This window comes from Numenius arquata, chromosome 9 (assembly GCF_964106895.1).
Source record: "Numenius arquata chromosome 9, bNumArq3.hap1.1, whole genome shotgun sequence".
Lineage (NCBI taxonomy): Eukaryota > Metazoa > Chordata > Aves > Charadriiformes > Scolopacidae > Numenius > Numenius arquata.
The window spans coordinates 54,650,861-54,673,443 of NC_133584.1; the positions used below are offsets into that span (position 1 = coordinate 54,650,861).

At 44.9% G+C, this 22,583-nt stretch overlaps 1 protein-coding gene across 1 annotated transcript in view; it reads left to right on the forward strand.

Annotated features, from left to right (window-relative positions):
* Positions 1 to 12,925, forward strand: part of LOC141468633 (protein eva-1 homolog C-like) — a 204,738-nt gene extending 191,813 nt beyond the window's left edge. The window contains exons 6-8 of the mRNA XM_074153770.1: positions 559 to 723; positions 4,804 to 4,977; positions 12,555 to 12,925. Coding sequence (XP_074009871.1) covers positions 559 to 723; positions 4,804 to 4,977; positions 12,555 to 12,925 — 710 coding nt within the window. The remainder of the gene's footprint in view (positions 1 to 558; positions 724 to 4,803; positions 4,978 to 12,554) is intronic.
* The last annotated feature ends 9,658 nt before the right edge of the window (positions 12,926 to 22,583 follow it).

Consider the following 22,583-nt stretch of genomic DNA (forward strand, 5'->3'; position numbering starts at 1 on the left):
CTCACTGGGTGGGGAGGGTTTCTTACTTCTGTGGTGGATGATTTAAGGTGTTGTTAGTCCGGAGTGGACAGAAATGTCTGATGTGCAGTCCTGAGCCTACAACTTGATGGCTGGAGAGATGCAGTGATTCAGGCGTACCCGACATCCCTGCTGACACGTTGCACCCTGCCCAGCCCGCTATCGTGGCAGGAGCAGAGGTGTCTAGCTGGAGTTCTCTGAAGCTTGGGGCTCAGGCCAAAGCCTGGCTTACTAGGCATTTCGGTTTCTAAGATGGGTGTCTAAATAAGATGTCTGAATCTGATCCTTAGTCTCGTCTCAAAGCTTAATTATAAATAAACAATATCTTAATCACTTTATAGTTTCCAGTGTACTCTAATTGCATGTCTCTGGGCTGGCATTTGGAGAGCATTCATCATTGTGGTAAATGAGTGTCTGTTTGGTCTACACATGGTATAATTAAGTATCAGCTGAGCCCGTAGCATAATGTGATAATTCTCATTCTGACCAGCTGGAATAACTGACTCTAACAACTGTGCTCTTCTTACTCCTCTCTTTCAGTTCCCAGGAAGCTTCTGCATGAAACCCAGCCAAGACCAACCAATTACCAAGGATTTCAGAAGCCACATTTTCCACTGCGGCCAAGAGTGTTTGATCCCAATGTTATAGGGGACGGAGTGTTCCTTTCTGATGTCTCTTCTTCCAACATAGGACGTGCTCTCCCAGGTAGCTATGACTATTGCAACGTGGGCCCAAATCTAACTGTGTTGTGGTAACTGTTCCCCTCTATCTCCTCTTATCTGGGTTTCTATATTGTTCCTAAACCCCATCCATGTCACAGAAAGAGAAGCTTCAAGGTGTGACCAGTGACGGACTAAAGTGAACTGTGAAACTCACACCACGTTTCTTGAAATAGCAGTCGTGGCCATGCATGTCAAAACTCATCCCAGAAATACCTTGCAGACCCATCTAATACAGTGGCAAAGGGAAAAAAAACAGGGCAGAGACAGTAGATCTGCTTCACAGGGGACAGAGAAGTTTTCAAGCGAGCTTTGAAATATGATGCTATTTTCATAAAATGCAAAGTCAAGATATGAATGAAGTCAAATCGTAGCTATCTATAGGCACAGGTGAGTAGGAGGAAGCGGTGGGGTATGAATAAAGGAAAAGAACAGGTGAGCATGTGTTGGGGTAATCGGTCGTTTTGCGTTGCGTTTCCCAACATGCGGGAGATGGTGTATGACGTTACTCCTGAAATTCCCACCCTGCGCTCCCGGAGGTTCAGCTCTAGAGTGGGTATGGACATTGTGGGTAGTATTGGCTCTGTCTACACTCCTGGCAAAGTTAATCCACAGCCTGGATAATCAATTCACAGATAAGTAAGAGTCAGCAATAACATAAATGTCAGCTTGGAGGCCTTACTGAAAAATTGTCAAGGAAAAGAATTTTGGGCCAGCCCAAAATAAATTTTGTGATCCTGCTGATTCTTTAAAGCAGGAAAAAAAAATCCTGAACTCATTTTCATTCATCTAAACATTTCACTTCTACAAATGGCACCTTTTGTTTAGTTTTCACATTGTTTATTCATTCATTTTTAAAATATCCACCACTTTTCAAACAAAGATGTCATTTTGAAATTAAGAGCTAAAAGAATGTCTTGGAAATAGCAAAAGGAAATATTTGGACATTTCTTTAATCTCCCTTCCCATTTCATTTCTTTTATTAAAACTATTTGCTAAAGTCAGCCTGGTATCATGAATAACCTCTCCTACGCTTGAATTGTGTTGTTGGGCAAATTTATTGCTGGCTGAAATAATTTTCCTCAAGTCTGGTGTAAAGTCACGGGGAAACAACTGGGGTGACTGGGGGCAGCTAAGAAAGGGTGATGAAGAGAAAACCAGTAGTAGGTGAGCTGATTAGTCATAGGCAAGGACTTCAAAGTTAGCAAGGAGGAAAGGGGACATCTTTTAGTGTGATCCTGGAATGAATGGCAGACCAGGGAACCGCACAGCGTAGCAACACATGGCCCTTGTGAAATTGTGTTTGTTTGTTTTTTCTCTCCTGCGTAACCCCAGTCATCTTCTGTGTTCCCTGTCTGTGCTTGTACAGTCCTGCAGATGACAGAACCAGTTCTGTGGTTTTATGGTGCTCTTTGCCAGAGTATAGTGTAGGCAGACGAGTATTCATTTAAAAACTTGTTGGATTGCATCTGTTCTTTGGACAAATCAGAAGTAAAAAAAAAAAAAAAAAGAAAGAAAGAAAAAAAAGATTCTTCTTGCATCTTACATGAGAGGACTTATGCCTTACTCTGTCTCCTAAATACACCATTATGGCAGAGATGGTTTACAAGGGATGCCCCGTGCCCAACAGAAGTGGTGTCCATCTGAGCTTTTCCTGGCTGCTCTGGCACATGCACATGGAAGCCCCCTCTGCAAGTATAATTTAAACCTTAATCTGTATGAGATGCCATGAATGGATCGAGAGTGAGGGGCAGGTGGGTTGTCATTACCCTAGAACTGGACATTTCAGACAGAGTATGCTTCAGAGACCCCAGGTTCATGTCCTGCCAGCTCGGTGCAGCTGCAGTCCAACCACATTAGCTGGACTTTAATGCAGAGTTGTAGAAAGCTCTCAAAGACCTAGCAGGAACCTGGAGCCACCTAACTCAGTAGTTCTCTTTATGATGAGATATGTGGTTATAAAATACATATGAGATTATATCCTGGTGGTGCCCTTCCTTTTCATTGATTGCAAAGGGATTTTAGATTAACTAGTTCAGAGCCAGACTCAGTATGCAGAGATCTCGGGCAGGATTCAGTTACCCTCATATAAATATGTCATTTGAGATGAACTGGGGTGTTTACTGGCTTCTAGATGTTGCCCTAGAAGGGTAAGAGTTTCCCCTACACCCCTTTTCATACCTGCATCACTGTCTGGATGTCTTCCTGACCCTGGGGTGCCTTAGATGTCTGTGTATGAGCAAACACATCAAGCTTTGAGTGTCTGCTATGGGGAGAGCTGAACGACTCTCTAGGATCTGTCAACTAATAGCAGGATTCGGTTGCCTCAGTTTAGATGCAATAGTGCTACTTGAGATGCTCTGAAGTATCCAGGACATCTTCAGGAGAAACGAAAAATTTACCCCGCTTCCATGGATTTCTTTGCAGGAACAGTGGTAGAGAAAAAATCCAGCCACTTGTACGGACATAAATTACTGGAGAGGGGAAAAAAAATGAAAGATTAGAGGGCACATTGGTATTTCTGGTGCCTAGATCAGGATTAGAAGATTTTCCAAAGCTTCGCTATTGATTTCCTGCTGAATGTGCCCTGGTCCCCCAGTGCCACTGTGCCTCCATTTGTACAACTGACCTTCAGTGATCTCCATTCTCCTAAAGCAAGAGGTTCTTGGGGTATTTTCCCCTTTTGGATCTGCCACTCAGGTGCCCATGTTTGAAAACTTTGCTTCAGGGCCAGTCATTAACACCTCGGTAGCTTGTAAATTGTGGCTTTCCCAAGGCCATGCAGCTACTTGGTGGCAGAGATACAAGTGTGCCCGCGTTCCTTGGGGCTGATCCCTCCCAGCAACACCTGGACACCCGTCCCCTCTGCTTCTCCTCCCGGGCAGATTAGGAGTTGGCATCACTGCACACACGTTCATGCACTCAGTCCCTCTCCATCCAGTATTACCTGTTCTTTTTGACACCCCTCAATTTCTGTTACCGCTTCCCCAGGCTGAGCCGCTTCCTGGCACGCACAGTGGGAAGCCGAACGTGCTTCCCGCTGCTGGATTTGCAGGGAAAGGAGACGGATCAGGCAGCCAGGGAACGCAGACCGTCTCACGTCGTGGGTGCTGTCAGAGTGCCTTTGCTTGCACGGCGGCGATGGCGTTATCGGAGAGGGACCTGACAGCTTCCCGAATTTAATACCTGCAGATAAGCGTGAGCCAGGTGCAAGTCTGTGATTTGACGGTGCGCTGCTTGCTTCTGGGCAGAACCAGACACCCAGGGAAAAGAGCCTGAAAAACTGTAGTAGCTACAGTTAAACAATCACACGGATGATGGAGCCGGATCCTGTACACCAACTTTTTTGTCTGTTTAAAACACTCAGGGTTTTGTGGCTGGTGGGGGTGTCTGCCTGCAGATCAAGGTGCAGGGGGCACTCAGCAGCGAGCTGATAAGGTCTGAAAGGGTCTCTTTGAGCCTCCTGGAATTAGCTGCCCCCTTAGCTCCAGTCTTCAACAAATAAAATCAAATCATTAACCCATGTTCACTCACCTCTCCAAAGGGGAAATGGTGTCTGGGTGAAACACAATACGAGCAGGCTTCTGAAGGAAGTCATAAACTCAGGTCCGCCCTTCCCCGAGAATGCTGGGGAGAAAGCACGTCTGTTTGCCAGGTGTGGATGGATCACTACAGCGAGACACCGGCAGAGGGTTGCCGGCTCTGCCTGTGTTTTCCAGTCCTTATTACAAGCTTAGCTGAACCTACTGTTGATAAAGGCTCCTTTGATTTACATAAGAGAAAAGAAACCTGATTATATATTTGCTGTAGTGTTGGTGGGTGTGTCTAAGTGGTGACATGATAGAGCAGGAGACGGGGGAGAGAAGATGCTGCCTGGATGCAGACAGGGTATGTTCACAGCTAAAGCTATCTGAGAAGGTTTAGTTGCCCCCCTAAAAGGGGCAACTTTGGATGGCTAGGTGCTGAGCGGCTCCAGATTTCTGAATACAGATGCTGACCTGGTGGGGTTAGGGCAGGGTAGGGCTGGGGCACGTGCCTCGTTCCTCACTGCCTTTCTGTTTCAAAGCAGAGAAGAAGAAAGGGAGATCGGCCACCTTCTACCCTCTAGACAACACCCCCTTCCTGCTTCCCGTGGATGAGACACAACCGCCGGCGCCCAACAGCAGCATGGAGCCCGTGGGCGTTAGCACAGAGATGGCACTGCTCAGCAACATCCTAGCAGCGTATGCCTTTGTCACAGGTAGGTCCTACGGCTGCCACCCCTCTGGGCTCTCACAAGCTCTTTGTAGACCCTCAACTGAGCCTACGTTTCACAGGCACCAGAGGTTAAATCTGCCTCTTTGACCTATTTATATTTTTCATTCGTCACTCAGCGAATTCTCCCTTGAAAAACCCGACCAGGGCAGCTCTAGCAGACGGTGTGTAACAGGGTTTATTGTGCTCTGCTTTCCCCTGGATTTGCTCTCATCTGAAGTTAAATACAATGTAATCTTTACATGTGGTATTATTCCTAATGCTCCGTTTTCCTGGAGATCAAAGCCTGGCTCATTAGGGAGGCAAGCTTGTTGTCCTGTAATTTGGAAAATAAGAAGCACTCAGATCATTACCCTGCTTAAGAGAATTTGGCTTATCTTCAGTAAAAGTGTGAAGATGAAGTAACTTGAGAGTCTGCTTAATTGTATATTTAAATCTAGTTTAGAGTAAGATTTCCTTGGATCACAGTTTATCTTTCTCCCACGTGTATCTTTCAAGTAGCAGGGGAGCAGTCTTCTAATAAGATTCACTTTAAAAGTGGAAATAAAAACTGAGTGCCCTACTGGGTGCTTGGGTTCAATACCATTGGCAGCAAAAAGTACAGTAGAGACAGATGATAAAGTGCAAATGGTTCCCATCCCACAACTGCTTGAGGTACCTTGTCAGCAGTAGGAATTGCATACAGAGTTGGAGGAACTAGCCCCACAATAAGGAGGAGCACTGGTTGAAGAGCATCAGATGTGCTAATGCATCATATTTTAGGCCAATCTCTGCTGCTTTCCCCAGAAGGAGGGCCCTGATTTCAGTGTAACCAGCCTCCTGAGGAAGGACATGCTTTTTGTGGTCACTTTTTCTTATGGGATTGAAGGGTGTTGTACATTTGTTTAATGAAAAGTTTTTATGCTAATTACCTTGCAGTGCTTATTGCCAAGCAATATTACCTTTCCAGTAATATTAATGTGTTGCTTTTTTACTACATGCTGTTAACAGTTCTGTGTACTGTGGCCAGCTTGCTATCACCACTGTAACGTAATTGTGCTATTCTGTAGCACTGAGGTCTGTATAACTAAAACTCCAATATTTGTGAGCTAGTTTTTCATGTCTGTGTGCCAGTCAGTCTTGCTATTCTTGGTGCCATGCTCTTGCTCTTGCAAGTGTTTGGATTTGAAACAACTAACTTGGGCTTTGCATTTTGGAATCACTGAGTAGATTAGTAAGAGTGTTTCTGCACATTTAGGTGGAGGGTCTTTCTGAAAGGACCATGAATGGTGAATCCAAAATTCTGCCCTTCTACATATCCAATGGTGGCAATAGGATCCGTCTTTTCATGACACATTTAAGAATCAGGCAGCTTACGTGGAATTAGTAGTGTTCTTCACAAAAGAGAGCTGAGTAGGATATGTTTTATCTTGCATGGGCTTCTCTAAGGAAAGATTAGGAAAAGCAAACTTTAAAGGAGTCTTCTGTCTATCACTCTTCTCCCCCCTCTTAATTATGCTGCCATCTTTTTGACATGGAAATGCTGGCATTCCTAACCTTACTATAAAATAGAATGCTGTTAATATTATTTTCCCCATCTGAACAGTAATGGGCAGCAGAAAGTTGTAGGATTTATGGTCAGGGAGAGTTGGGGCTAGGATTCAGGGCTGCCGATGATGCCCCATGGACTTTCCCTCCGTTTACCACAGCAGAAGTCTTTGACCCTCCATTCGTTTTGCAGGGCACAAGGCCTCGATTCATCCCCTTCACAAGGTGTCAGTCTTGGCAGGAGCCTCTAGATTTTACTGCAGCACAAATAATAAATAAGGATGGCTTTAACTGTCTTGTTGCTGTGGGATTTGCTTGCCCTCTCATGATGTGGTCTCCTTGTGATCTGTTCACATCCACTGGACGTCAAATAAGTAAAACTCAGACCTCACGACGTTGGTTTCCAGTGATGAGTTCCAGAGCTTGTTGCTCATGTTTGCCAGTGCACATAACCATGGCTGTTAGATGAGTTTTAGTCTCAAAGACATATATATGTTCAATTCATTATTTTTTAAAAATAATTGATGGCTGCCCCATGGATTGAAACAGCAGATGCCCTAAACCATCTTTATCTGCTGCATGTGATTTAGCCCTCTGCTTTTAGCGGAGAGGATGGATTTGGCATGATTTATTTTGTTATACATGAATATGGAGAGGTTTTAGATTATGAGTTCAAAGACAAGCTGTCTCACAGGGCACAAATATCATCTGCACAAAACTAGAGCACTGCAAAGCCATCCTCCTTCGTGTCACAGATTTTGAGCAGCAGAACAGTTGGGAATTTTTGCGCTTGTCTGAATTTGGGACCCTGAAGGCAGCTTAAGCCACAGCAGCTGTTGGTGTCCATAGAGGAGCCATTATAGTGGCTCAGGAGAGGCAGGGGCTGGTTCTGGTTCACACACCTTCCCACCGCTCCTGACCACAGCCCCTCTGCCAAAGGGAAACGTTAGTTGAAGAACTGCTCTGTTTCATAACACTCAAAACGTCCCTCAGGTAAACTCTGCAGACTGAAAGTGCTGTATTCAGGGCTTCCCTGTGCTGACGAGTTGGCTCAAAACAGGACTTGCATGAAAAAATTGTAAATAGGAAGGGGCAACATATAAAGATGTTTTTTCAGACCCACTCCAGAAAAAAAGAAGCTACGGGCACTTGTTATTTCATGGGTAAATTGCGTGCTTGAAAGGATGATCCACTCTACTATTCCTTCCTCCTGGCAGAGGAATGTCTCTTAGCCCGGGGAGAGCATCCACAAATCACTGGTATCCTCTCGGTGCTCAGTGGCCACATTTTTCTGCACAAAATAGCAGGTTTGGGTGTGCGGCTACAAATAAAGAGACTGCAGGCTCGGTCACTCGCACTGTTGGCACATGCGGAGTCTTGCAGTGCCCAGAGGGGAGAAGTGCCAATATTAGCGAAAGCCTCTGTGCTCAACTCCACCATCTTTTTGACTGATGTTCCCATATAGCAGTTGGGAATGTTGCTATTGAGGAGTGTAAAAGCACAGCAGGAGGCAAAGCCTCTTTGCAGCAGTGTTGGTTTTCACCATCAAATCTGTTTGCAGCTATCACCATGGTTAGCAGTATCAAAGCCAGTTAGGTGTTAGTCTTCCAGAACCTTGAAAACAACATTTCTTCAGAAATAGGGAGAAAGAGTGAACAATGTCAAGAAGGAGTAAATTTGTCAGCTGCTTAAACAAATAAATATTATTTAGAGTTCAGTCCTGCAAAAGACTCAGGGATACCTTTAATTTTAAAGCTGATTTTCTTTATAGAATTAGGTTTTTAGTTATATGCAATCTCTGCCTGGAAACTTCAGATTTGTCATTTGCCATGGACCAAAACTTGTCTGAGTGTTTGGAAAGACTTCACCAGTCTTGGTGGCTGCTGGAGCTGTCTTTGCAGTCACAGTCTACCAGCAAGACCAGAACCGTCCCTCGTAGATATAAAAATATTAAACATTTAAATTGTATCAGGGGACTTATTTCAGTTTTGTTGTTGCATTCAGGCTGAAGTAGTTGGAGGGAAACCGCCACAAATCCCTGTTTTATTCTTCTTCCACAAGCAAAGCTTTGCTGCCAAGTTATTAACAAGGGGCTTCCAAAAAACAACCCGGGGGAGATCATTCCAACTTTTAGACTGCTTGGCCTGAGCCTTATTAATAAGGGGCTCCTGGAGAGCTTCCTCTGTTCTACCAGGGGATTTCGGCAACCTGTGGGGCTAACTGTAAATTCCCTAGAAGATATTAGTCCTACTGTTTGTCTGGCCATGCTTAAGGCTGAACCTTTTTACTGGGGCCCTCTGAAATTTTCCTCCCCACTGAGGTTTCTGAATGCATGAAGCCATCACAGGAAGCCAGCAGCGTTAATGCCTAGATTGGTTTTTATTTATTGAAACAATTTATTATAATAGCAATAACAACCTTGGCCTGGGGCATTTCCTGGGGAATTAATGGCAGTCTGGGCTGATGCTCCCAGCAGATTGTTAGCCCTCAGGAAACAGGCTCCGTAATTGCTGCTGGTTTGGTTGGAAAAACAAAATAAAATGTGTTTCTAATTTTTGGCCAGTTTGAGCGCCTAGAAAATGGTGGCTTTTGTATAGAGGGTTATAAAGAGCATATATCTTTTGTCTGCGTGGATTAAATTCAGGCTTGAATCAGTGACATTTTCATCAATGCTTTCAGTCCAGAAAGAGAAATACCAGGAAGGGGAAAGGTAACCCCAGCTAAAGAGATTGACAGCAACTGGATCCTACTAGAAGTTTAGGAGAAAAACATACTTCTGAGCTGTCATCCGCAGCAGTGAAAGAAAAAGCTACACTGGTCAAAATCCATGTGTTAAAGGGCATAACAGAGTTCACAGACACACACGAATGCATATCAAAATTATGTTAACTCCTGCTGTCCATGCACTCTCAAAGAGGTTTTTTTTTTTTTTTCAAATATAGTGAGGGTTTTGAGGAGCTTCAGTGTTGGAATGATGAATTTGATCCACCTTTGACTTTTTGGAAGATGCTGAGCATCCATTTGCTGAAGAGGATGCCCCCTTTTCAGTCTTGCAAGTAGAACATGTAGTGGGGGAGGCTCTCAAAGTCACTAATCAACCGTCAAGCCCTCAAATCTAGGCTATTGCTGACTTGGCTGCTTCAACTGAGAAAAAGCAGAGCCCGTGGTTTTTAGCTTAAGTTGCTCTTTCTGCTGTGAAAAAAAAAAAAAAAAAAAAGAGATGTTGCTGTGCGAGTGGATTGTCTGCATGATGAATGCCAAGACTGCAGTTGAACGTAGGGTTACAGCTCAGTGAGGAAGTCCAGACGGTGTCTCAGATGTTGACAGAGTAGCTGTAGGAGCTCATAAATGCCACTGGAGCCCAAAGATTCAATTACAGCCATCTTAGTGCATGAAGGGCTATACGTACAAGCACAAGCAAGGGATGAAAAATCATTGCTTAAGTAGCAATCGAGGTGCAGCTTGCTCATGGCTACAGTAGCATGGAAAAAGGAGTGTGGAGAAGAAAGGGAAAGCAGGTCATGGACAAAAACAGGGGAAGAGAAACCACATGTGTCTGCGTCTTAGGCTCCAACCTAAGGGGTTTTCTATGAGTTGCTTTAAAAGAGCAAGCAGTGGAACTAATGCAACCAAATCAAGCCCATGTGCGTGCAGGAACATGGTGGTGAGGAAAGTGTGCCTGGCATCCTGTCAGCTAGGCAGAGCAGGGGCAGGCTGGACCAAGCGTCTTCCAGGACAAACAGATCAGTCCCGCTCATTTGTTCTTCTCACGCCCTCACACTCTGGGTGCCCTCCTTGGGACTACTTGCAAAGAAAACTTTGCAATTACTGTCCTGACTTACACTGCACATGGAGGTAAAAGCACTATCAGGTGGCGATTCTGCTTTTCCTGGGATTTTCACATCTCTGGGATTTAGGACACTTCTTTACAGTTCACACAGTACCAGATGGGGCAGCAGCTTTGCTACTGCACAAGCAGAGCTGCAGTTTTAATTCTAGTTCTGCCCCTTGAGTTTAGAATTGCCATTTACTTCATTGCAAGAGCCGTTGGCACTTCCTTCATGCCTGCTCTGGTATCTTCTCTTTTATCTTTGGATTTTTTGCTCTCTCATTCTTGTCAAAATAGCTTAAAACTTTGGTCTCACTTGACTTTCCAACTACTGCTGCATTTCTCTCCTCTTTCTATTTTTTGGACTCATTGAATGCATCTGGTGGATTTTTCTTTTTCTCCTTTTTTTTTTGGTAGTCTCCGTTCAGTCTGGTTTTTTTCCCCATACCATCCACACCAACCACTAGCAACAGGGTCATGGTTTATTAGCCAAATTTCACAATATCATGACATCTTCCTCCACCTTGACTTGTCAGTCACGTTTGAGAGTTGTTTGGTAGGGAGAAATGAAGAGCACAAAGGCGTTTTGTCCCCGTAACTGTTCCATGAGCATCTCCGAGCATCGAACCACGCATTGCCTTGAACCACGCACGAGTCAGCGTTTGGGCTCTGACCACAGAATCAGAGAATAACTTAGGCTGGAAGGGGCCTCCAGGGGTCACTTGGTCCAACCCCCTACCCAGAACACGGCTAACTTCAAATTTAGAGCCATCTTTGAAGTCAGAGCAGGGTCTTGTCCTGTTGAATTTTGAATATCTCCAAGCGGTTTCCAGTTCATCTTCTGCAGAGTTTGCTTTAAGGAAGCCAGCTGGAGAGGGCAATTTCTAAGAGCACAGTGGGAGGAAGTGAAGATAGAGTGAAGCCTTTTAGTTACAGAGATCTTTTGGGGCCGGATGTCAGGCTCTCAGCTGGTGGGAACTGTTACAGCTCAATCACTGAGTTCAAGGGAATAAGACTCATCTGAGGAACTGACTCCATCCTTGAACTCAGGACTCCCAACAGACACAGTGGAGTAGAGCTGGCCTTGAGACTTCTTGGTTCACCTTCACCCATTCACCATACTTACAAACTGAGATGATTCAGCCCAGGGGAATTGCAGTAATAACATTTATCATAATTACACTTCTAAGTAGTCCCATGAACCAAAAGAAAAAAAATAGTGTAGTAAATAAACAAGATGACCTAGTTTAAAAGGCATTGTGGATCCTTTGGAGTCTTGTTATATCACCTCTGAAATGCGGCTGTGCAGGATTCATCCTGTTAGTGCACTGACTCCAGCTATGCTTGTGTAGTGCAGGTACGTATTTTTGGTGGTCTGGGCGGAAAGCCAGCACGCTTGCCTTAGATAAGTAAATGAAACCTATGAATAAATAATATGCATTTTTCCATGCTGCAAGGCTTCCCATTTCAGCTAGGCCACAGCACAGAGAGCATATAAAGCTTTGTAATCAGCTTTGCTCCCCGTATGATGATAATGGATGTGACAGAGACATGCACTTAGCTGCTGCTGGGTGTGCAGCACCCTAGTGTCAACCCCGCTCACGCAGCCACTGGAATTAGTGTTTAATTCTGTGGGCTGCTCCTTTCCCTTCCAGACAACTCCAAGACACGACTCCAGCAAACCCACATTCTGCATATGGGCAAATGCCTTGGCAGCAAATCCACTGTCTGAATTCCCCTTCCTTATTTCTCCAGGGGATGGAGGCGAAGGAGGGCATGGAAGTAAAGCAAATATTAGAAACTCTGCCCCTCCAGAGGCTGTGGCCGGTATGTGCACGGAGGAGCTGTGTGTGTTTTATTCTTTCAAGGGTTGTTCTTGACAATCATTTCATAGAATCAAAGAATCATAGAATAGTTTGGGTTGGAAGGGACCCCTAAAGGTCTTTAGTCCAACCTCCCCTTCAATGAGCAGTGACATCCTCAACTAGATCAGGTGGCTCAGAGCCCGTCCAGCCTGACCTTGAATGTTTCCAGGGATGGAGCATCTACTACCTCTCTGGGAAACCTGGGCCAGTGTTTCACCACCCTCATGGTAAAAAATTTCTTCCTTATATCTAGTCTAAATCTTCCCTCTTTTAGTTTAAACTGTTGTCCCTTGTCCTATCCAACAGGCCCTGCTAAAAAGTTCATCTCCTTTCCCTTTTCAGAAAACCCCGAGCGAGCTGCTCTGTATTTTGTCTCCGGAGTGTGCATTGGACTCGTCTTGACCCTGCTGGCCCTGGTGCTAAGGGTGTCCTGCCGAACTGACTGCAAACGCTCCACCGCAAAAAAACCTCCTCGGGAGCGGGAGAGTGACAGCGACAGCAGCGACAGCGATGACGATTCGGACACCACTTCGGACCTCTCGGCCCGCAGGCACCGCAGGTTCGAGAGGACTTTGAACATGAACGTCTTCACTTCGGCGGAGGAGCTGGAGCGAGCACAGCGGCTGGAGGAGCGGGAGCGCATCATCCGGGAGATCTGGATGAATGGCCAGCCGGACATCCCGGGGACCAGGAGCCTCAACCGTTACTACTAAGTGATGGGGAGTCCAACCGTCCTGCCCTGCGCCCTGGGGCTCTTCCACACGCAGTAGAGAAAAGGGAGGGAAGGAATATTACGTGTCTCCCCTTTTCCTTTCAGTCGTGGAGCAGTGTGGATGGACAGCAATAAAGCTTTCCCCGTCTTCTTCTCCCTGACATGTTGCTATCACCCCTCTTCACGGACACTTTCTGGTTACAGCAGAGGTGGTTGCCAACTTCATTTCTTAGTAGCAGACAGGAAGATAACAGTTATAGTCCTCCCGTGTGAGACATGGAATTTGGCTGGCTGCGGTACGAGTGCTCCTCTCTTGGCTGGGGAGAGAAGTTGTCCGGGTTTTGGTGTTCATTTAGGATTTTTTGGTTTCGCTTTCCTGAGGACTGTGGGAGAATCATGAACAAACCAACAAATATGGAAAGATGATTTGGGAAGGGAGGGGGAGGTGCATCCTGACTGATTGTCTTGTGACTTCAGAAGCCATGAGATTAACCTAATTAAAACCCAACGGCAAATATGACTTGTTAAGAACTGGGGGATGGGTGGGAGGGGGATTCTTCCATCGTGAAATCATCTCGGTGCTTGGATGTTTGCCATAGTGTATTCAGTTATTTATGGCTGTCTTTTCATCTTCCTTTTCAATGGGAACATTTTTATTTTTTTTTTTTTTACTGACACCTCAGGGATAAAATCCTATTATTTTTTTGAGTCTGTTCTCCCTGCTGGCCCCTGTCAAACACAACCCAACCCACCTCCAACAGTGAAATTATGGTAATATAAGAGATGTGTCAGTGACTGGTGAGAAGTTAACAACCTCAAAGAGGTTGAAAAGGGTTTTCTTTTTGTTTTGTTTTAAATATATATATATATTTGAAGATGCTGCACAGAAATGTGCCTTATTCTTTTTTTGTTGTTAAACTACAGTTTTCCTATGGATAGCAATGCACAATGTTTTATATATTTTATTAAAAAAATAAAAAAACCGAAAAGGTCTATGTTTACCAGAGAAAAATGGAGACAGAAGAAGCCACATATATGACAACAGAATGGGTAATAAATGCTAAATAAACTCTGGTTTGCTTCAATACATTTGAATTTGCATCCTCACTTTTGGCATAGGTGTTGCTCAAGGGAGATGCTTTGGAAGAGCAGCACGCTTCTGCAGGCAATCAAGGCCAACGTCTTCTGCATGCAGGAACCTGGAGGCGCTTTTTCCTTTGGCTGCAGCCCATCAGTCTACTTCTCTGGTGCACATGGGCAGGAGCAGCGGAGCCATGTGTTGCTTCTCAAGTGGCCATCCCAAAGCCTACCTGCACCAAGGGAAAAAGTCCTAGTGATTTCATGATGCTTTGAGTCTCCCCCCCAGACCCAAATCATAGCTGGGGGAGAAGCAGTGAACCCCCCAAAAAATAAATGGAAAAAAAGTGAAATATATTTTAGAGCACCTTCAGTTTTGTCATGGGGTGTTCAGTGGGTTATCATCGCTCTACTCACTATCTATGTGCTTGTTAGTCACTCCCAAGCACAAGTTCACATCACTTCAGTTGAAAAACTAAGTGTTTTTCAAGTCTGCATGACACTGCTTTATCCTGCATGGCTTTGGGATATGCTCCTCTGTCACTTAGATATGCCTATGTCTTAAGAGTTCACAAAATGCCAGCAAAGCTCAGAGCTTTCCCCTAGCCTCAAGGAGAGATGAAGATGGGTGGACCTGCCCACAAAATGCCTGGGGATGTTAGAGTGAGGCTGGAAGTGTTCATGTGCTGTAGTAAACATCTGAATGGTGGGACAGCCTCTTAACACCAGGGGCCTTCTTGGCACTCTTTGGGGTTGCTGTGTGACTCATTCTGTGGCTGAGAAAGGAAGTCTTTGAAGTGCCCACAACTACTTCTCCTGACTCTTGCAAGGTGAGAGCAAAATTGAGTAAATACAAGTGGTGGTGCTGGTAACGTCAGAGATGAGGCCGGCCAGGGAGAGGTGGCTTCACCTGGGAAGGCAGTACTAGTACTGCAGAGTGATTCTTGTTCCTGGGGCCACGATCGTTCAAGTGGAAAGACTCAGTATTGAGCTGGGATGTAATTTTGTAGCTGATATATAGAAATAAAGCAGGAGGCAGGTCTCAAACCCTGGATGCATCGCCAGCTGGAATGTTGAATATGCTCTGCTGAGGGTGTCGAGGAGCAAAATGACAGGATGAGGTCAGTGGGATCAGTTCTGTTGGCCGTGTGTTTTCCACTATAACAAGACACAGTCCCTCAACCTCGGTGATTAAGGGACAGCAAATTTTCAGATTTAGAGTCCTGTGTCCTGGGAGACAGATTGCAAAACTGATTATAAAAATGTTATAAATGGATTTATGTGCATGATTTTTCCCAAATGGACTTTTTTGACCAGAGGAAAGAGCAAGTGCGGTAAGTCTGCGTGTACTTCATATGCAACCGAGGGATTAAAATACCTGCTTCAAATGTAAACCTCAGCTGAACCCAAGTTACAAATGGATGAACAATCCTCCCTCAGCGTTGCTCGTGCTGCTGTAAATCTTCCAGCCGAAGGTTGCAATAGAAAGGAGCAGGTTGTGCATGTCGCTTTTCAGAGCCGAGCAGACAAGTCCTGCTCAGCCTTGCCCTGGGTGACAAGGTGTAACAAAAGTAGACTCACCATCTTCACGGCACATGCACTGCTTTTACATACCTTCTGTCTCCTTTTGTCTCAGGGTCATGTGTTTCTAAAAAAGGCTTTGACTAAAGAAAAATTAAAAATACAATCCTTTGAGCTACCGTAAGTAAAAGACTTTAAATCATTCTATAACTATTTCTGGATTTGTCCCAAAAGTGCTGAATAGTTTGTCTGGGGGCAGAAACACAATCAAGGTTCGTGGGGTGGGAGTTGGTGATTTGCCTTTAGCTCTATAAACCACAGAGCCAAAACACTCACCTGGAGGACAGAAGAGCTCAATTCACTGCGGGAGGGGGTCAAATCCATATTTCTCACCCCACAAAAGAGTATCTTAAGCACACAGAGCTTTGGGCTTGTCTGGTATGAAATGTTTGTGTTGTACTCGCTGTGTCATATAAAACATTTAAACACTTGTAGAGCCAGAGAGCAGAGAATACATACTTTTCTACCAGGCTAATGTGAATCCCTCTTGTAGGAGGTTATGCACGGCTCTGTTCTCTTACTTCCATGCTTATTTAATTTTTTACATCAAAGTGAGATATTGTTTCCAGAATGAGACTATCCAAATTCTCTGAGATGGAGAAAGGAGCTAGAATCAACTTTTCCTGTTTCATGAATGAATTTCCTAATCGGGGACCTTTTGGAATGACCTTTGGGGTCATTTTCCATGTGAATCTATTCTTTGTGCCTCAGTTTGCCTTTATAATTTTATATCGGAGGATAACAGAGCAATCCTGGACTCTGAGTTGCTTGGCCAGTTGGTAATAGGGGGAACTACATGTTATTATATTTAAAGGAGACAGCATTGCTGTTGCCATGTACTGTCTGCTGGACTACAAGCTCGTGGAAGATGATAAGCTTTGGGAGGTGAAGTGCTTGTGCTACATACCTGGACAGTTTCATGCTTCTACAAATTACAGGATACTTGGATTAGCGACCACAAAGTCATTCGACTGCATTTTGGTAACTTGTACCGTGTTAGCCTTGTAAATTAATGTGTTGGGTTGGAAAACTAAGGGTCCTTCTCCTGGGAGAAGACGAACACGTGGAAAGGATGGGTCAGACTTTCAAAGAGTCAACTGCACCTTCGTTATCATCTTGTCTGGTGGGACAGATGGGGCTGGTTACAGAGGAAGTCACAGTTGTGTATGGAGACACTGCAGTGAGGTAAGTTGGTCCAGTTAGGTACCCGCTATGCTCTCCTGCTCGCTCCCCATTGCCCTTGACTTCTCAGGGCCATTGTCCCCTCCTGCTATCATCCGGTCCATCAGCACTGTCCTCTTTTGCGAACCTGTGTTCAATGTACCCTGAAAATCTCAGTAATATGGAGTGTGCTGCCTTTCCCATGTCTACCCTGCTGCTCATATCCTCGATGAATTCCAGCCAGTTAATGAGGCGTGACTTTCCCTTCCAGAAACCGCAGTGCCACTACTTAACCCCTTGCCTGCCATCTTTCCCAGCACCCCAGGGGCTGCACAAATAAAGTGAGCTCGCTTAGCCATTGTACTGCCAGGATCTAAAGCATATGCTCATGGTGCTGTGGGGAATCTGAATTTCTTCTTGTGCTGCATAGGCTCTCTCAAGTTTCTGAAGGCATCACAAGCAATTAATCATCTTAGACTGGCCCAGAAATCCTTCTGCTCACAGTCATTACTGAGGTCTCCATCATAGTGAAGTTTTAATAATCCAACCTGAGTTTTTAGTGTCCTTAGATACCCAAGAAAAAAAAAAAAAGATTCTCAGTGTTGCTTGCCTTTCCTTGTCCATTCACTAGAACTGGTGCAGCTTGTCCCTACGCTTAATTTCCTCCCTTTTCTCTATTAGTCTATTTTTTTGTGGTTGTCTCAAGGACTGGCAGTTCAGCATAATTCAGCAGAAAGGCAGTAATAGTTCTGGTTCATTGCACTGCAGCTCACCTTTATGTTGCAGTAAGGGTGCACTTGCTACACCCCTGGTCTGAAGGTGCTCGCTTACTCTGAGTGGATGCAGTGGTTTGGTTCTATTTAAGCTAGTTGGTTGTTTTGGGGGTTTTCAGTTACCCACCGCTGAATGGACCTATTCCAGCAACAGTGGTGTAACCATTTGTCACCATTTGGAGTACTGCATCAGCCCTGGGTCACTGGTGTGATGTCACTGGGAGTTATGTGTTGCCTGGACCATGGCCACCTGAAAGCTGCTCAGAGATGTGTGTGCGATGGATGCTCTGGGAAGTGCATTCTGGTGGTCTCTTGTTCATATAATGAAAGCCTACCAGTTCCCATGTGGGCCTCTCTAGAAGGATAGGTGGGCTTGGCTTTGTTCTCAAGGCTAGAAGAGTGTAACTGGCCCGTGATTTCCCTTGGGAGGTGTCTGCTTGCTGAGGGGAGGCACAAGATACATTCCTCAGTCAAATGCCTGGAAATATGGCCAGCACTGCTCCAGAGGAAGGTGTGATGGATATCATACACTGATTCTCTTTTCCCTCTGTTTGCACAGAACTCAGGAAGGTCCGCAGAACGAGAGTGGCCAGTAGGTCAAGGGAGGTCATTCTCCCCCTCTACTCTGCACTGGTGAGGCCACAACTGGAATATTGTGTCCAGTTCTGGGCTCCCCAGTTCAAGAGAGACAGGGAACTACTGGAGACAGTCCAATGTAGGGCAATTAAAATGATTAAGGGATTGGAGCATCTCCTTTACAAGGAAAGGCTCAAAGAGCTGGGGCTCTTTAGCCTGGAGAAGAGAAGGCTGAGGGAAGACCTTATCTATGTTTACAAGTACCTAAAGGGTGGGTTGAAGGATGATGGAGCTGGACTCTTTTCAGTGGTTTCCAGCGATAGGACAAGGGGCAACGGGCACAAGCTGGAACATAGGAAGTTCCATTTAAATATGAGGAGAAACTTCTTTACGGTCAGGGTGACAGAGCACTGGAACAGGCTGCCCAGGGAGGTCGTGGAGACCCCTTCTCTGGAGATTTTCAAGACCCGCCTGGATGCAGTCCTGAGTAATGTGCTCTAGGCAATCCTGCTTCAGCAGGGGAGTTGGACTAGATGATCTCTAGAGGTCCCTTCCAACTCTGACAATTCCGTGATTCCGTGAGAGGAGGTGCTGGACTTGTGCTCCACACTGAACCTCTGATCAGAGCCGTTGGCAGGGTGGGGATGGAGGACAGGGGACTCCTGCTGCCAGGCCTGTCCTCACCAAACAAGGTTTCCTTGTGCTGAAGCTTCAACAAGAACCAAGAGAATGGAGCCACCCTCTGCTGACAAAAGGCTGTAGACATAGTATACTGGGACACTGTGGTCAAGACCATGAGCATGGCCAGGCATCCGTGATCTCTGTCACTATTACTACAACCTGTCAAAAATGGCAAGAAATGATGGCCTTCTCTGGGTTCAGTTCCTGAGGGACCTGAGGGACAGTCTGATTTTTCAGTGCGGGAGATGTCACTGATTTGGGGTGTGGAAGTTCCCCATCTACATGTATGTGTCAGTGATGGCTTCACAGTGCACTTGTATGCTGGCAAACACATGCTTGCTTCCCAAACCACTCAGGACTTTCAGAATCATCCAGAAAACATTTCAAAATATGAGTGTATTTTTAATTCAAGAAAATCACCACCTGATTTTATGCTTTGTCTCACCGGCTTTCTCTTCTTCTTTTCCATCCCAGTAACAAAATGAATTGGTAAAACTAAAGCCTCAGCATCCCCTCCCAAGACCTAAGCAAACCCAAGCATGTTTTATTTTTTTTCATCCTACAATAAGAGAGTCTAAATAAAAGTGCTTCTCACTTCAGTTGGGATTTTTATTTTTTTTTCATTTAAAGAAATTAATTTAAAAAGTGAGTTCTCCAAAGAGTGTGTTGTGTTTTTGTATTAGCTTTCCTTCGAGAGGAACTTCTAATGAATGGAGGGGGGTATGACATTGTGCTGAAGTCCAATCCATCGTTCCTTGGAAGTGTTTTTCTCTGAGATGTCCCAGTCCCTCCTACATTACTCCTTTGCTGAGTAACCTCTTAGGGTCCTCGTCCCATTTCACCCCTAGATTGCCCAACTATGGCTAGGACTCTAGATTGCGGCAGATCACATTCCTGTGGCTGATCTCTCATCCTTCTCTATTTCTCTCAGCTGGTTGGGGACCTGTGCTACCTGTTTTCCCCTAACTGCTGAGGAAACTCCACATTTTTCACAGCACTGGAATGGATCTTGGCTTTCATTAGTTCATCTGCCATTTTTCTGTTGAACAGCACATGGGTTGAGGGGTGGTTTTGGATTTCTTTCTTCTTGAAGGACGTTGTTATGAGCAAAGCTGGGTGACTCTGAGGGAAAGCATATCCTCATGTTGAGGCTGAGCTTGAACGGGGCAAATGCAGTCTTGAGGGGGACCTATTTCTGCCAAGGCTTTGTGTCCTTTGCCAAATGCAAACATCGCCACTTTGACACCTCCTGAGAACTCCAATCACTTCTGCGTAATAAGCTTAGGTTTTTGGAGCAAACACTTTCTGAGGACAAATAGTGACAGCAGATGGGAACAAAGCCAACTTTCTTTTTGAGCTATGAGGAAACACCTTTCCCTCTCTATTATGACTTCTTCATGAAGAAATATAAGCTATAATGATGTGATGGAAAGTGGCATTAAAAAACCCTGAAATGGGACATCTAAGTGAAAAGTCATCTTTCTTTACAGTTTCTGGCAGGGCACTGACTTGGCTTGTTTATTTTCTGGTTTTGTTTGGAGTCTGATGTTATTCTGTATTGTGAATGAAACATAAGCTTCCCTCAGCACTTTTCTGGGGATGCGCTGCCATGATGGAAAAACATCCTTTGGCTTTTAAAAAGGCAGTAATTTGTACATTCCATTTCTTGCAAAGGTCTTTATAATCCCCTTTTATGTGGAATGGTCCTCGCCTCATTCTAAGTGTAAGGAGACTTTTGTTTAAATGAATGAATTGTTTAGAAGGGGTAGAAGTAGCTCTCCCTCTCCAGCTCCTGTGTTTTTGGAGTGCCTAGACCACCCAGGAACAGCAGAGCTCAGAGACATCCGATGCTTTTTTTGAACTGTTCTTTGTACGAATTGCTTTCCTTTCTGGAAATAGCACGGCGCTACTCCAAAGTAACAGACCCAGCAGTATCTGTGAGTGTTGGTGTTTCAGCCCATAGCTGTCCTAGGTGTGATTACGGTACCAGTAAAGCATCTCTGTGTTTCTGGCATCTTTTAAAAGGGCAATTTAAAAGAAAAAGTTCAAAAGGGCTCAAGGAAACCCATGTGAGTCAGAAATGGTGACTTTGCATCCAAAACCAATGCAGGATTTCTCTCCTGGAACTGGAAGTGAACTGGCAGGGACAAGTTTGTTTCTGAGAACTGACTAAAAAACAAGAAAAAGTGATTGCTAATGATACAGCCTGATGACTAAGGATCTCACCAGACAGCACTTTCAAAGGATGCTTTTCCTGGGAAGGAAGGTTGAATGCTGTTTGACAAGATCCTTAAAGGTGCCCCTCACAATCCTGGCACACTTTTGAGACTCCCCTGATGCTTCCTTTACTGTAGCAGCATCTCAGCAGACTTCCCTGTCTGGATATATGTCAGGGTTTACAGTAGCAGCGATGCTGGATCCCTTAGCATATTGCCTTGTGGACCAGAGGAAGACAAACACCACCATCACAAGAAGGGATGAGGCTGGTGAAACTGAGCCTCTTCCCAGCCCATTTGCTGAGAGCTGGGGTCCACCAACGAATGGGCTACTGATCATTGGTGACTCCCTTCTGCCTGAAATGCCTTTGCCTACACATCTTATGTCCCTCTCCGACCCACACATGGGGGTCAGCCAGGAGAGGAAATCCCCTGCTCCCTCTGAGATTGCTTTCCCACATCCAGCCCTGCCTCCTTCCCGGTGACAGGACCACAGCTTTCCCTACATGGGTGGTCATGCAGGATGAAAAGGACTGACTGCAGTGAGGAGACAGGCAGCAGCAGGGAAGGCTGGGAGGATAAGGATGTGGTCATCATTTGGGGTTCCTGATGGAGAGGAGAGGAGGTGTCAGGAGCAAGAGGTTTGGGAAACAGAGAGTTCCTTGAGTCCAAGCACCTCACTCCCAAGGTCCTTTTGGATGAAAGCCCAAGCCTTAAAAGTTTTGTTTACGGAACATGACCCGCTTTCATCAGTGAAAACTTTTTCTGGTGAGGAATAAGTTCTCTCTATCTTCCACAAAAGAAATATCTCATTTCTTCTTGTAAACAGCTTAGCGTGGCTGGTGCTGTATGGCCAATTCAGTTCACTAATGGGAAGTGATTTATCACAGGCATATTTATACACTGGCTATAAAATATAGTCGGTTTTCCAGGATGGAAAAGGGCCATTTGAATGTGAGCTAATTATATTTACTTCCTTATTGTAAATTGCAATTCAAAAGCAAAAGCAGCAGTGACAGCAGTCAATGTTTATGTCTCATACACCCACACAGACCTCTTCCAGTGAAAGCATGAAGGAGTAAATAATTTCTGAATGTGTCCAAATTTGATTTGGACCATTTCTACTTTATATCGAGTTATTGAAGTGCCAGAAAAAAACATGGCTTTTGACTGGTAATCTGGAATGTTTCAATTAAAAATTGCCTAACAGGGATGAGTTGAGAAACACCATCACAACTTACCGTTTTCCACAAATCTTCCTTTTTTTTTTTTTTTTTTTTTTTTTAGACAAAGAAACAGTTTGCTTAAAAATTCTTGGCTAATTCTAGTAATGAAGAGCCAATGAAGACGAAGCTAAAGTCAGGCTGGATGTAAACCAGACTTTTTCAATAGTAGCAATAATTTGGGAGTGGAAGAAATTAGTACTTGATGGTTTCTAAGCGACTGGGGAATTTTTTTAACCCGAGTAGGAGGTTTCTGTTCGGCATGCTTCACTCTGGATCAGATGGAAATTCAGAGAAGGCCTTGACATACGTGGTATAGAAATTATATTAGATGGTCTGACGAACTCCCGTCAGCCATATAATGTATGGCA